The sequence below is a fragment of the Protopterus annectens genome, chromosome 5.part0 (genome assembly GCF_019279795.1).
Source record: "Protopterus annectens isolate FY-2018-M chromosome 5.part0, PAN1.0, whole genome shotgun sequence".
Lineage (NCBI taxonomy): Eukaryota > Metazoa > Chordata > Ceratodontiformes > Protopteridae > Protopterus > Protopterus annectens.
The window spans coordinates 464,231,866-464,248,845 of NC_056735.1; the positions used below are offsets into that span (position 1 = coordinate 464,231,866).

Below are 16,980 nucleotides of genomic sequence, written 5' to 3' on the forward strand. Positions count from 1 at the left end.
AACCTCATCAACAGCAGTTGACCTACTTCCCAGCTATTTCTTGAAACTCACAGCAGATGCTATTGCTATCCCAGTCTCCACTCTCATAAACACATCATTTGTTGAAAATTATGTGCCAAAACTCTGGAAAATATCCTATGTTACACCAATACATAAAGGCAGGACCTCCACTGAACTTAATAATTACAGACCCATTGCTTTACTCTCCCCCCTGGCCAAAATCCTAAAACAATGCATCCATACCCAGGTGCTAAAATATCTTCTAGACAGCAACATCCTGTTACCTACTCAACATAGTTTCAGACCTGCCCATAGTACCACTACAGCCCTCCTCTGCTTCACAGAAACAGTAAACCATCTCAAAAACGAAGGCCTGCAGGTGTCAGCTATTTTTTGGATATATCCAAATCATTTGACACAGTCTTGCACCAAATCCTGCTAAACAAACTAAACCAATATCACCTATCAAATTCCACTCTTACTTGGTTCCAAAGCTACTTAACTGACAGGTACCAAGCTGTGAAATGAGAAAATTCTCTCTCTCCTCAGATGCCCATGACTATAGGAGTCTCACAGAGTTTTATCTTAGGACAACTACTATTCACAATCTTCACAAATGACCTTCATACCTCCACACAGCATGCATCTATCATTCAGTATGCAGATGACACTACCTTAATCTGTGCTGCACAAAACATTCCCACCCTCCTGCAAACAACTCAACAAGCATTCTCTGACATTGAAAACTACCTTACCAAAGTCCAACTTATCCTCAATTCAAAGAAAACTCAGCTTATGATTATAAACAGTTCTAACAAAAACACTAACAGTCAATTCACTATCTACTCCACAAATGCTACTCCAATCACTCCAGTGGCACAGGCTAAGCTATTGGGAATAACCACAGACTCTCACCTAAAATTTGATAGTCGTCTCAACTTAACTGTTAAAAATGTACATGCCAGACTGCGATCACTCTACCGTATCAAACCATTTCTTACCAACAACACAAGATCAGCCATTGCTGGCTCCCAACTTCTATCCACCCTACTCTATGCATCTCCCATTTTGACTAATCTCAACAAAACTGAACTAAGCAAAATAGAAGCCTGCTATAACAGAATTGCCCACTTTGCTGCATATTGCTCATATAGAACTCATCACTGTACTGCTTTGAGACAGTTCCACTGGATTGAACAGCCCAACCTCCTAACCTACAATCAGCTTTGCCTCTGTCATTTAATCTATTACCTCCCCAATAAGTGTCCTGCCCTCAAAAACCTAGTACAACATCACTCAGCCATAAAGCCTCTTAAATCATCACGCAAACTACTACTAGAAGTCACCAACAGCTACAATAGCTTTGGAGATGCACTATATAGTAGTTCAGTGGCTAAAAAATGGAACTCTGTCCCCACTAGCATTCAAAACACATTGTCCAAAGCCTCCTTTAAAGACCTCATCAGGCAACATCTCAAGCAAAGGTGGCAGTGCCATGATTGCTCCCCAGGCTAGTGAAAGCAGATAAGGTACACATACTAAACCTAGAGTACTTGATAATAGTTTTCAATCTTACTCACAAACACTGGCTAATCTACAGTGTATGTACTGTACCTGTGTACTATGTATGTATTCTACCTATGTTCCAAATTTCAGCTGTACACCACAAATCTATTAATTACCTTTATTTTTAAATTAATAGTTTTTTGTTTGTTTTCTCTCCACTGTAACTGTTGATGTGCTGCATACCACTGTAAAAACATGTCTTTTGTAATATGTGTGTATACTGATCATGTCTAAATAATTAAATGTATCTGTAATTTTTCTATGTGAAGCTTTTCTCCCCGGGCGTCTGCTGAAAAAGGGTCTTTTTGGCTCAGTAAGATACCCCTGGTTAACAAATGTAAAACAAATAAAATAAATAATTCATAAATTATTTGGCAGAGTAAGATGGCTCTTCAATTAAAAAGGGTTCATCCTTTCTCTTTCTTTATTTTTTTGTCTGAATTCTCAGCTTTGAATATGATACAGTTCAAACATATCTTTCTTCTAAGCAAACACTCCTTATGGTAGTTAAATAAGTTATTATTCATATTTCTGTTTTAAACCTGAATGGGCACCTATATCCACACTACAACTAAAAGGAACTGTTTTTTGTCAGACTTAAATTATATATTTTAGACAACAGGGCTCCAGTGTCTTGTAACCTATGATACCTATGCACCATGAGTGGGATTCAGGAATCTTTTTTTGCACAGTACAAAACAAAAGCAAACAGGCTGTGCTAAACAGAAGAATTAAAATGGTATATGCTGAATGTTGCTGATTATTGCAGTCAGAGAGACCCCATTAACTATGGGCATCCATCTTCTTAATGGACAGGTTTCCCACATCTAGCCTTATGATCTGGCAGTGCTTCATCTGTAAACATCTGTGTTCATGGATGCCTTGCCAACCTCATCACTACTTACTATCAGGTAATGTCAGTGATGGGAATTTTATCCCACACTCCATAACATAAGATAGGAAGTGGTCTGCTATATCCAGAATAGTCATCAGGAGCACTTAATCTTCCTTTTAGGGACAGCTTCTTTTACATTACACTGGTGTCTTTCTCTGCATGTCTTCACTTGCATGGTTCTTACAGTTTAAATTTTCTTGTGTCACTACTAGAAGTGATACTTTGTTTCTTTCAATGGAACTTCCATGTATTTATCTTATACAGATATCAGTTATATCTCCTGTACAGCTTCCCATGTTTACCAAGGGCTCCAGAGAACTCTATCTTTACTGCTTTAAGGCTTCTTCATCCTCAGGCTGAAAACTTTCTCATGGCTTTTGTATTTTTATTTTCTTTATCTGTAACTATGGTAGACTTCTACAGTTTTGCTTCTAGTAGTATTTTCTTTGGTTGACTTCTCTACAGTATGTCATATATTTTATGCTGATTCTCAGACATCATCCATGTAGTTGAAGAAGTTAATCACTTTTCAAACTTCTTCCACTGAGGAACAAAGCTGGTAAGACACTGAATCATCTCAACAGCATATTCGTGTACTCCAGATTTGTAGAATGACAATCTCCATGTTTTTGATAATGACCTTCATGAGATTTTTGGATATTTCTCTCAACCTGTGCAGTAGATTGTGAGTATATATTCTGGCCAATTTTTTCTAATTTCCCACTCGTACAAAAATCTCCTGAATTCTTATTTGTTATTATGGATTCCTGTCAGATATGATACATTACATGTCTCATGTCTAGAGAGTATAGATTTTCATTCAGTAATTTCACACTTGTTGACTTTTTCAGTTTGCCTGTTTCAGCCAACTGTGGATAATAGTCCAAACATATACAGCAAATAAATTCCTTAAACTGATACAAACCAGTGGTCATTCACTTCCATGTACAAAGGTGTTCTTCCCTACTAGCAGGATTGTGGTGCATATCAATTAGCAGATCTTCTAGACTATTCTTATGAAGTCATTGCAAATGGCATAACTTTGAACTCCTTCTTATGTCTGTTGTTTATTCTTTGCAATTTTATACTCCCAGACATAGTCAAGCATTCATTTTCTCAGCTGATTAGGAAGCATTATTCTGTCAGGGTTGAACTGAAGTTCGGGACATAACTTACAACTTTTTTTTTTCCTTCAGTTAAAAATAAAAGTGAATTTCTTTCCTTTTTGCTCAAGGCAAAGTTTCAATGTAATATATTTCATTAGTTGTTTCTCTGCTTCAGTGCAAGTATATCTTAAAAATCATTTTACTTTTTCTTACATCATTGTTAATTGTGGTATACTCCAAATGATCTCTAGTTCTTATAGCAGCCAGATGTGATACTCTCACAGCTCTTTTATCATTGCCAGTAAAACCTATAAGTCAATGATAATGTCAGCAAAGAAACAAACACAGTAATACAAACCATCCAAATAGATACTGTGGAAAATCAAAGACTGATGGTGTAATCTTATGTTTTATAAAAACATTCATATTGTGCATTCATCTTTTAATAAATACAATTAACATTTTATAACAAAAAAATACTATATATATTAAAAATATGCTACAGACTGGGGACAGCAATAAAAAAGTAAATACATTCCCAAACACTGAAATACACTTTGAGACCATGAAGTATACATGTACACTAGACAGATATGAAATGTATGCTTAATAAACTTGCAATTTAAGTTATAATCTATATTATTTTAAGTTTTAGTGATTTATGTTAATATTTTCTACATTTTTTCAAAGCCAGAAGAATCTGAATGGAAAATTGCCACATGCTAGTAAGTATAGCCCCTACTCCATCATGTACAGGAAGAGAGTCCTAGCTGCAACCCAGATAAACAAATGTTTGGTTAGCAGATCTAGCACTGGAAAAGGAAGTGAGCTTGAATGACTTACATCAACTTGCCCACCCAGTGTGAATGGTTGTGCTTTTCAAAAGCTGTATCATGTCATAGATGGAATGTGATTTCTAGCACTGTGGGGACGGGACAGCATGAATGGACTGACATCATGGGTCATGACACTTGTGATACTCTCCTTAATGCACCCAGTTATGACACCCTTTCTTTCAAAGAGAGATCTCTTCTTCTAGTCACATACATGATGCAGGCCTCCCCCAGCTCTTAACTCTCTTAAAAGAGCAATGGTGGCCTTAGGTGATAAGTAAATGATCATAAGATACCTCTTTCCATAGACAAGGAGATCCCACTTGCAGGGCCATAGTAGAATTTGCAAGGACCCCTTCCCCAATAATGAGGCTGTAATAGAAGAATATCTGGGTAGATGTCAGGGACAGATGGGTATATATAGCATTTAAAGTACAGTCACTGAATACAGACAAATATGGAAGATACACTTAAATCCTACAACTTATGTCAAACTAGAAAAATTTAAACAATAAAAACTGCTGAATGATTTTAAAAAAAAAATCATACTAAAATATAATAATACTAAATGATACATTTAAAATTCATGCTGAACAGAGATACTAAGTTGTAAAACAATAATACTCCAAAAAAGGTTTCCAAACAGCATTTAAGAAAACAATATTTTAAAAATGTCAATACACATGGTTGGTAGGGGTCTGCTTGATTGTGTTACTTGTGCTTCCATTCAACCAATCAGGCTTTACCTTAGAGTCCTACATGCAGCAGACATAGGGAAATACATTATAACCCATACCCCAGCTCTGAATATTGCTATTCAGCAACAATCCTTTTTTCGTTTTTTCTTTTTCTTTTTTACAACTTTATAATCGGTAATATGGCTGTTTTGTTGCATCTTGAGTTTTTCTGTTCAGCCTCTGCTCATTTAATGCATTGCCACTACTGTTTATAAAACATGCATATTTTAACATATCATTTGTTATGTTATGTTTGCAATTTGCTATGTACTATTTGCTCAGACAAAAGCTCATGTTTAGCCATTACTTTCATTAGGTGAGACTGCTTTAGAGGTAAGTACCAGGGAGGTTAGGGGAAGGCAGTGCTAGGGGTTTATTGAGTGGTGTCAGTTGAGTGTGTGTATGCATGTTGTGTTTGTCTGTCTGTGTCGGTGTCTCTGAATGTGAGTGTGTGTGCTCCCAATAGGGAGTTTATTTGGAAATAGGTAGGGTAGGTGAATGAGAGTGAGTGTGTGTGTGTGTGTGTGTGTGTGTGTGTGTGTGTGTGTGTGTGTGTGTGTGTGTGTGTGTCTTTAAATGAGTGTGTTTGGGTACTCACAATAGCGAGTTTATTTAGGAAATAGATAGGGTAGGGAAATGAGAGTGTGTCCTTGAGCAAAACTGTGTGAAGGGGGAGTGTTTGATGCACAGTGTGTGTGTGTGTGTATGTGTGTGTGTGCGATTGTGTCTGTTTGAGCATTTCAGTGGGTGAATGGTTGAAAATGTTAGTGAATGTGATTTGTTAGGTGTACTTGTTTGCTGTGGATGTGTGTCTGTGAGCATGTGCAGAGGTGTCTGAGAGAGTGTGAGTGTGTGTGTGTGTGTGTGTGTGTGTGTGCATGTGTAAGTGCATATAAGATGGAGTGGTTCCATTTTCTAAACTCCTTTTGACTAATGAGCACATATTTCAGTACTACATGGTAAGGCAATAGCCAACAGTGACACTCTACAGGGCAAGCCACCCAGGAGAATGAACACTGGCAACAGATGGTGGTCACCGTTGATGGGACATACCAATCACAAGTGCAAAAATGGGAAAAAGAGGGATGCAAATGGATGGATGTAATAATTTTGATTTATGAGGGATGGCAAAAATAACTGGCAACATCAGGGAAGAGGTATGGCAGTGCTTGTGTATGTTTGTATGTTGTGTGTGTGCTTTGATGTGTGCAAGTGTGTGATTGAATGAATGGTGGATGGCTGTGCTAACATAGTGCATCATCTGCTAGGGGTGATTACCACAAGCACAGCAGAAAAGGGTCAGCTAGGCAATAATTACAAAATGATTCAGTAACATGCAAATTAGCCCATAAACAGAGTCTTTCTGCATTGTGCCTAATGTGTCTCTGAACTGATGGTTTCCACAATCACACTAAAAATACCCTTTGCTGTCACCTCACTAGTTATGCTGGGGCCTGTTTCTGAATGCTGGCCATAATCTCTTTACAGTGGAATAGCGGTTTCTGCTTTGAAATGGAATGGGTCAACTAAGAGAGTTAAAAATCAAAATAAAATATCTTTCATGGTGCCTGTCTCTATATAGTTTTAACTATGATCCAAGTTAACACTGGAAACTCATTTGTGGATGTCACTATCACAGATTATGTAGCACCTTGTTCAAACTGTTTCATTTGTTCTCTCTCAACAAGCATATTACATACACAAAAATTAAAGATATTCCATTTACTATGTAATTTATGAAGCCCTTCAACCATCTGAAACTCCAATTATTTTTTAAGACGAGATAAACATTAACAAAAGTTAGTAAAATACAGAGCAAATGTTTTACATACCTGTGCTCCAAGCTCATTGTACAGCAGTTTAAGCGCTGTTAATCTCTCATCCAGTTCTTTTGGATTTTCTGTTTGTTGCTTCTGTACAATTTGTCTTCCTGTCTTTATTACTATCTCCACTTCTGACTTCACCTCACTCAGACTTTTGTACAATTTCTGTTGTATGAATAAACATACATGTATTTAGATTTACTAAATTGAAATTTGGTTGCATAACATTATCTTGTAAAAGCTGAAAGAATTTTTTTTTTTTTTTTTACAAAAGATGTGCAGTTAAAAATAAATAACCAAGAATGCAGTGCCAATATATAATAACGTCAATCCAGTGGTACTCAGCGAGTGAAGAAGAACTGTATAAACATTGGAAGACTATATTCTCTGCAGAATGTTGAAGAATACTGTTAACAATGTAACACTGCAGCTTACCTGAAGCAGTTCCATGTTTAATTCTCAACCGTGACAGAATTCCAACACAAAGCTGCCATTATAAGAAGTTACACTACCTAAATTGCAAACACTTAAAAATAACATTTTCAGATTTGCTCTCTTAGCAGACAGGAATATGCATTGTGATCTATTAAAGCAGTTAAAATGTCTACCCATTACTAATACAGTAACTTTTCTTTACATTACTAAAATTTACAATTCTTAACTTTGATTATCGACTACCTGTTTAAAGACTACTTCCAATATGATAAATAAATCACTCACTAAGAAGCAGACAAGACAATACACTCACAGTAATTAGACCTGAGTTTAAAAATGCCATGGGTGAGAGGGCATTCTCATTAGATGTAACAATCTGGAACAACCTTCTTAATGAATTTAAAAATATCCAAACATTACACACTTTCAAAAACATACTAAGCAAATAGCCATTTAAGGAAGATAAATGCAAATGTTTAGAGATACATGCTAATGTAATATTCTCAAAGCTTCAATTATCTCAGAAACAGCAATGTTCTCATTGTAAATATATATGTATTAGGTGCATATGTAATAGCATTGCTTTGCACATGTTTACATCTATATTGCATCTCTAGCTTCATCAGTTTTAAAATTTCTAACTTTTTTGACTAATATTATTTCATTTGCAAGTATTTTTGATATGTATTCAAGTTATGATTGAAAAAGGTCAACATGACCAGATTACCAGTTAACAATCTGTACTTGATGTAAGTTTAAGTCCTTAGAGATGACCCAGTTGTTTAGGATTTGAGAACATATGAGGACATTGACCTATCTTTTGACCAAAATGTGTCCATATTGCACAGCTTATAAATACAAGGATTTTTTCTAGAACTAGGGATGTCATAGTCCACCTTTAGTCAGCCCTCATTAGGCCAATCATTGAATATAATGCAACATTTGGCTACTATCTGTCCATACATGTACAGCAACTGGATTGCCCACAGAGCTACCTTACAAAAGGATACAGGCCCTAAACAACATGTCTTACTTGGATAAGCTTGAAGTAATGTCGATATACTTAGTACCCTACAAGCTGCTAAGAGGTGATCTGTGTCTGGCATACAAGGCGACCTTTGACCCATCATTGATTGATTTGCTGCACATCAGGAAGTCAAATGGTATCAGAAATACTCCAAGGATCTAATCCTGTTCTGCAACATCAACAGAATGGTTTGGATGGACAGGTATATCTTGTAGTAGATATCACTGCTCTGGAACAGACTCCCATCCACATAAAACAAAGTTTATCCTTATGTATATTCAAGCGCATCTTAGATCTGTGGACTGGAAACAGGAAACTTACTAATCTAAAAGAAATTGCCAGTGGTATCCTCAATAAAACAAAGAACCACCAAAGGGATGCTCAGAAGGGATTGTTGCTTGAGTGCACAGGAAAAACAATCCATGCTACTCATTTGTGCTGAAACCACAGATTTTAACGAAGCAACCAAATATAAAACAAACTAATGTTAAGCACAATTTAATTAAAACTTCATGTGTTTTGTCCCCACTAGAAATGGAACTTCTCCAGAACATGAAATCACTTAATTACCACACTAATTTAAATAAACTGATGAACATCATGAAAGTGCATGCAGTTTTAATTAAATTGTGCTTAAAGTTAATGTGTTTTATAATTGGTCGCTTCATTAAAACCTCTAGTTTTACACAAATAAGCGTAATTTTTTTTCCCTGTACAGTAGAGCAATGATCTCTCCTGAAAATCCTTTTGGTTGTTCTTTGTAAACAGTAAACTTACACAAACATTCACATTAGGGGTGATATATAAGGGTCTATATTAGAAGACCAAAGAAGCATTCTTTCAAATGCATCTTGGTCGAAAATAAAAGGCTGAAAATGCAAAATAACAAAGTGGATGTTAAGCAAATTCTTTCCTTGGGAAAGAATTTGCTTGGCCGCTTCGATACTTTGCCATTTCTGGCACTGTAGTGCGGTCTCGGAGTTGGTATATTTAAGTAGGGGGTGTGAGGGGTGTAGCCCTCCACATTGGGAGGGTGAGAGGGGGTGAAGCCCCCCACTTAATGTAATGTTTGAAATTGTTTATTTATTTATTTTTTGTTGGAACAGCGATTTTTTCGCTGTCCTGACACTTCGACAATGTAAGCTTTTGCTTACATAGGGTCGATTAATCACTGTTGTCTTTTTTAAGCATTTGGTGATCTAATATAGACCCTTATATAATTATCAACCATGGGATGGGTAAGGCCAATCTCTAGCCAAATAGGATAGGTTAATTCAAGCACAAAAAGTGACGTTGGCTAAGCTTAAAATAGCTAGTAAAGGCATGCAGCCCAATCCTTACCTATGAACTTATTAATTAAGTAATAAATAAATAAACAAACAAACAAATAATGTAGTTCTTAATTTTTGTGATTTTTTTTCATTGGTATGAGTAACAGGTAAGGAAATCAATTAAAAGAAAACCCTCCAGTATCATTAATCTGAGTTATTATTTCTCCTTATATTATTACTCACATGCTACTTAATGATCAGAATGCATTTAACACCTTATTTAAAACCTCATGCTGATCAGGAATGAACACAGGAATGGTTAAGGACAGGTGAATTCAAACCAAGAGATGAAGGTTAATATTGGCGGCCCAGGATAGTGGGCTGCATACACGTTGGTTTATAAAGTCCATTGAAGATGTGGGAGAAATAGACAAATGCAGGTTTTGTAAAACTGAATTGGAAACAGTCGCACACCTCGTTGTTGGTTTCAACATATTAATGTCTTTAATTCCAGAAGTAATACAGTTAAAGTCTGGGAGTAAACTACATCTTGTTTCATTGAAATCAGAAGATCTTCATTAGGTGCTTTGGTACATTGACATTAGGTCACAATTAGATGAAAACCTCAGTAATCAGAACTTATTTGTAAAAGCAAGGAGGAAAAAAAAAAAAAATATATATATATATATATATATATATATATATACATATATATATATATCTCTATATATCTTCATTTAACATTTGTTTTACCAGGATAATCTGACTGGACAGCTAGTGTACATTTTCAGCAGAGTCTTGGGAAAAAAACTCTAAGAAGTTACAATATGAATACATGGTCATTAAAGTATAACAATTAGTAGGACGTGGTCATTAAAGAATAGCAATTTGTAGGACGTGGTCATTAAAGAATAACAATTAGTAGGATGTGGTCATTAAAGAATAACAATTAGTAGGATGCTGACATTGGGAAAACTACTCATGTACCAACTCTTCTGCTCAATGTTTTCTGGAATTCATAAATTCCAATGCCTTGGATCAACTTATCCACACCCCCACCAGGGGCAACAATATCTTAAACCTGGTCATTATCAACATGGGCGACCGATGTTCCAAACCAGAGGTCAATTCCTCATTGGTCAGATCCAACCACAAGCTAATCACCCTAGACATCCACATACTACCCCCCCCCCCCAATCAGGGAAACTACCGTAAAAAAATTCTCCAAAGCCAACTTCACGCTTCTTAAGACAGAAGTGGCAAACTTCACAACACACATTTTTTTTTTTTTTTTTTTTTATTTTACATTTGTTGACCGGGCTAGTCCAGCTGGATATATGCCCATTTTCAGTGGAGGCCCGGGGAGAAAAGCTCCGCAAATTACAACAACATAAAAGGTCAAGACAAAGACAATAACAGTATAATTTGGTACATAAGAAGTTTTAACAATTATAGTACAAGCCTAAGATTATATATTTTATATTTCAGTAGGAAAAAGGAAAAATTTATCTAAGAATAGATGAATAAGACTAATACATTTGCATTAGAAATGGTGTAGTACAAATCTTTATAACATATTACAAAATTAGATACACCTAGTAATTTATGATAAGAGATACTAAGGTCTCACAAAACCTAAGAAAGAAAAACACTAGAGATCAATAGATAGAGTATAGAAGATCAGCAAACAAGGATGGATTTCTAGTGTTATTTAACACATAGGTTGTGATACTATATGAAGGTGTTTGATCATTCCACAGTATATACTTATTTACATGAGAAAAATCCTAAGGAAGGTTAAGCTCACTAAAAATTAGTGAGACAACACAAGATCATGATCATGGGAGGCTAGGAATTGTGGGAGTCTAGTTAATAGTTAGGTACTTAGTCTGGGTTAACACAGGGGCATAGCCAGTGTGATTTGAGGTAGGGTTTAAGCTTGCTTTTAAATAAACTGACAGAGGATATTGAGGTTAGCTGGCTTGGGAGGATGTTCCAGGCTTTACCTACTGTATTGGAGAACAAGGTGTCACCAGCTAAGTTGTTGGATTTTGATATTTGTACAAGTAGGTTATTAGCTGAGCATAAGGTCTTGAGGTTATTATAGGGGATGACTAGGGATGTAAGTATGGGTGTATTTTGAGGTAAATACGGTATCTTATGGCTACTATTAATTGATTGAAAAGTATTAAATTTGGCAGCTCTAACCATCCTAACTGATTCAGATTGATACAGTGATGAGTTCTATAGGAGGACCCAGCTGCAAATCTGGCAATATTGTTGTAGGAGGATGTAAGTTTACTCAGATTACTTCTACATATTTTGGTATAGATAGGGGAGGCATAGAGCAAGGTAGAGATGAGGTGGGTACGAGAAATAGTAACCCTGGCTGGAGGTGTAAGAAAGGGTTTTATTCTATAGAGGGAACCTAGTTTCTTGTTTACTATTTTCATGGTGTTATTAATGTGAGGTTCAAAGGACAAGTTGTTATCTATTAGTACCCCGAGTAGTTTGGTGGTTGGTTCAGGAGATATTATAGTTCCATCATTTGAAGTAATAGTAAAGTTAAGTGGGGAGGTTCTGCGGGTGGGGGTAAATAGTAGCATTTTTGTTTTTTTGGGGTTAAGGATAAGACGTCTTTGTAGGAGCCAGTTTTCAACTGTACTAAAGGTCATTTGGGTTAGTGACTGAAGTTCTGACTGAGAAGCAGCAGCGAATATGAGTGTGAAGTCATCAGCGTATTGGATACAGTCAGCTTGAGGAATTACAGAATGAAGGTCATTTGTAAAGATGGAGAAGAATAATGGGCCTAATATTGATCCTTGCGGGACCCCTAGAGTGACTGGGACGTGGGAAGATAAAGTATTTTCCCTTAGTACAGCCTGTTGCCTGTTATGTAGGTATGATTGGAACCACTGTATAGTGTGGTTGTCCAATGGCAGGTTTTTGAGTGTGTCTATAAGGAGGTGGTGATTCACCATGTCAAATGCTTTGGACAGGTCAGTAAAAACAGCTGAGGATAGAGTATCAATATTACGATTACTGTTAATATGGTTAGTGAAGGATAAGAGAGCAGAGGTGGTGCTATGAAATGGTCTAAAGCCATGTTGACAGGGTGCTAATAAATTGTGATTGAGTAAGTAGGTTAACAGTTGTATGTGCATACATTTCTCCATTATTTTTGCCAAAGGAGATAGAATAGCTATGGGCCTATAATTGGACAACTCTTTGGAGTTACCGCCCTTATGCACGGGAATAATGTGAGAGACTTTCCAGATTAGGCGAATAGATCCTTCAGAAATAGTTCTGTTAATGAGGATGGATATGGGGTAGGGTATGACTTTAGCAGCTTTTTGCAGGTATTCTGCAGGTAATTTATCAGCAGAGAGAGTAGTGGGTTTAAGTTTCTGTATGAGGTTACAGATAAGTGAAGTGGGCACTGGCTGAAAATGAAATTGATGAGAATTATTGGTAAAGGTTGTGGCAGAGCCTGGGGTGCTAGGGGATGGCTGGTTGGCTAGGGATTGTATGGTTTCAGTGAAAAAAGTATTAAATGAGTCCACTATTTGGATGGGATTGTTGTGATCAGAGCCAGAGGGAGAGGGAGTACTTGAGCATCCAGGGTGTAGGAGGTTATTGATACCTCGCCAGAATTTTTGGGGATTATTTTGGTTGGTTTGTTGTAGTTGGTAGTAGTAGTTTCTTTTATCGGCTAATATGGCTTTTTTTGTTTCATTTCTTAGCTGTCTGAATTGCAGGTGGTCTGAGGAGCTTTTTGTTGAGTGCCATTTGGCCCATTGTTTATTTCTTTGGAGAATTTTTTGTTTGGTCGTTTTGGTGAGCCATGGTGCCGGTTTGGTTCTAATTTTAAATTTGCGTAATGGGGCATGGCTGTCTAAAATGGTTAGAAATTTAGAGTTAAAGTATTTCACGGCATTATCTATTGGGAGGTATTTCAGGGGTGACCAGTCACAGGTGGCTAGTTCAGCTTGAAAGTGAGCAGGGTTAAAATTTTTGGTAGCGCGAATAGTTCTACAAATGGTAGAGTTTAGGATGACAGTTTTTGTTCTGATTAAATAGGTAAGCAAGTGATCACTTATGTCCTCAGGGAGGGTGCCTGTTTTATAGTTTAGTTGGGGGATATTAGTGAGTATCCAGTCAAGGGTACTAGTTTTGTTGTTAGTTTTATTGGTGCGTGTTGGGGATGTTATAGTTTGGGTAAAACCATATAAGTTGATATGAGTAGAAGGCTGCTCAGATATACAGGAGTTCCAGTTAATGTTAAAATCTCCAAGTATAATGGTTTCTTGCGGGTAGTTACTTGAGAGCCAGCTGAGGATAGCCTCTAATGTGTTGATGTTATTGCCTGGGGGAAGATAGACACATGATAGATATATGGCTTTGCTTTTGTTAAGATGAATCTTAGTTAGAAGAATTTCTGCATTGTTGCAAAGTGGAGGTTTGGAGTCTAACAAGGTAACTTGTAATCCATTCTTATAAAGTATGGCTATGCCTCCTCCCTTTTTAGTGTTACGGTCACGTCTTATGATACTATAGCCAGGGGGTAGAACTGCACTGTCTTGTATTGATGGATTAAGCCATGTTTCAGACAGACAGAGGATATCAAAGGAATAAACATCAATAAGGGCATGCGGGTGAGCTATTTTGTTATTGATGCTACGAATATTAAGATGAGCTATCAGGAGAGAGTTGGGGGGCTTGGTAAGTGTCTGTGTGATTGAAATTGTTGGTGTATCAGGCTGTGTAGCTGTGACAGTGGTAGGGCCTGGGTTAGGGTGTATATCACCGTCTAACAGGGAGTGGACCTGAACTTTTAGGATGAGTTGTAGAAGTTTAAAAATTAGGTTCTTATTTTTTCTAGCTTGTGGGTTACATTGAGAGATGTGATGGAGTCTATAAAATATGGCTGCTGAGTACTTAGCTGAGCTGGGGAGGCTGCTAACACTATGAGTGGAGCTGGGGGTAAGGACAGAGGTGCGTGTGATGTGGGTATGCAGTCCTAGGAATCTATGGTGTTCGTAGAGAGTAAGTAGATAGGGAATGGTAAGTATAATTAGGAGTAGTAATAAAGGTAAGGGTTTACAGGATCCTTGAGCCATTTGTTTAGGTTAAGGTGGTTAAATGTAGATGCAGATGGACAATAGAGGTACAACTGCTGAATCCTACACAAATGCACTTTATAAGCACATATACGAGTGCATGGATCGTGCTATCCCTAACAGAACCAAGATGTTATCCTCCAAAAAAGAAAGCCAATCTGGTGGTCTTCTGCCATAAACAAACTCTACAACAGAAGAAAGAAACTGTCGCAAAAAAGAGTAAAATCCCATAACTGGAAGAACTCCCTGGTCAGCCTCAGTAAGAAGCTGAAATCTGTCATAAAATCCTCCAAAGCTAGTTACAAAAACAAAATCGGCACTGATTCTAAATACAAACACAAAGCATTCTATAGCTATGTCAAGAATCTCAATAGCAACACTCAGATTTGCTCTGAGTTACAGCACAATGGCACTAAATATACAGAACCAACTGATATTGCCAACATCTTTGCAGATAGGTTCAGTGCTAACTTTACCCACCTCTCACCCCCTAAAGGGCCCATCTCTATACTGGAAGAAAACAAAGTTCCTGTAATTACGACTGCACAGGTAAAAACCACACTCTCCAAAGCCAAGAACACAGCATCCATGGGACCTGACAACATCCCAGGCTGCGTTCTATATGAACTACAGAATGAACTGGCACTCCACCTAGCACCATGTTCAATCATAGCCTCACCTCAGGCATTGTGCCCACTGAATGGCGCACAGTGATGGTTATTCCGCTCCATAAAGGGGGCGCCAACATGTACCCCGGTAACTACTGCTCCATTAGCCTAATGAGCCTGGTCTGCAAGGCAATGGAATGTATCATCATGGAACTTATAAACAAAGACATTGGTAATCTCCAAACTCTGGACCCCATCCAGTTCAGGTTTGTAAAAGGCAGATCATGTCTCCTAAACCTGATAGACTTCTTTGAAGCAGTCACCAAAGCCATAAGGTGGTTCACACAGCCTATTTAGATCTCACCAATGCTTTTGACACCATCTTCCACTCTGGAATTATAGATAAACTCACTAAACTAGGTATAAATTCCTATGTCACAAGATGGGTTGCTAACTGGCTCACTGACAGAACCCACACTGTGAAAGTAGCAGACTCCAAATCCGACTTTAGACCAGTGACAACTGGAGTACCACATGGTTCAGTCCTGGGTCCACTCCTGTTTGGTATCTACTTTCCTGAAGTACAGGCTAACACAGAAGGTCTTTGGCCAATGAAGTTCGTAGATGACTGCAAACTGGGAGCCATAACTGAAACCCCTAACAATGTGGACATTCTAAAAAAGGGCCTCACTGACACAGATGCCTGGTGTCAAAGCCATGGTCTCAAGCTCAATGCCAAAAAGTGCATTGTCATCCCCTTTGGTAAAATCTCTGTACCCATGAGCTACCACCTAGGTGATAGTCTACTTAACACCAAAAGTGTGATAAGGGACCTTGGGACACAAGTGGACAGTAGTCTCTCCTTTGATAATCACATCACCACAGTAGTCAGGAAATCCTTCTACGTGGCACACCTCATCACAAACGTTTTATCATTCAGGAAAAAAGAGGTCATTGTTCCCCTCTACTCGTCACTCATTAGACCCATTATAGAGTACAATGCCCCTTTTGGTATGTACCTCACAAGACATCTACAACAACTGGAAAGGCTGCAGAAATACCTCACAAACAGGATTACTGACCTCAAACAGATGCCCTATGCAGACCGTCTCAAAAAATTCCTGACCCAGAGACTTTCCATACTCTGGAACAAAGTACCTATCTATACCAAACAAAGCTCCTCATTAGTGCTCTTCAAGAAAAATCTTGATGACTGGATGGGAAATAGGAAATTCACCCCGGGGATCACCTCTGTGGCTCTGCTCGACAGAGGCACAGGAAAATAATTTTCTTGGGTGGGAAAAGACAGGGTACCATTTTGGCTAGGCTTATATAGGCCCTAGGGCCAACAGCCTAGTACCTACCTATGAACCTAAGACAGTTAAATGCAACAATAGTAGTAGGATAACAAGTGGTGGAATGCTTACATATAAACGGTAAAAATAGTTAAATGCAATGCACGCTCATAGTACAGTTATGTGATCAGAAATCTTAAAGTACTAGTACAATATATGTACATAATGTACTGAGGGTAAGTACATATTTACAATATTTACAAA

General features: G+C 37.6%; 1 protein-coding gene across 9 annotated transcripts in view; it reads right to left on the reverse strand.

Moving 5' to 3' along the window:
- The window catches only part of DMD (dystrophin), a 9,298,038-nt gene that overhangs the window by 5,757,317 nt on the left and 3,523,741 nt on the right, over positions 1 to 16,980 (reverse strand). For all 9 annotated transcript variants that reach the window (XM_044072398.1, XM_044072396.1, XM_044072400.1 and 6 more), the window contains one exon: positions 6,970 to 7,125. In XM_044072398.1, the coding sequence (XP_043928333.1) occupies positions 6,970 to 7,125 (156 nt within the window). The remainder of the gene's footprint in view (positions 1 to 6,969; positions 7,126 to 16,980) is intronic.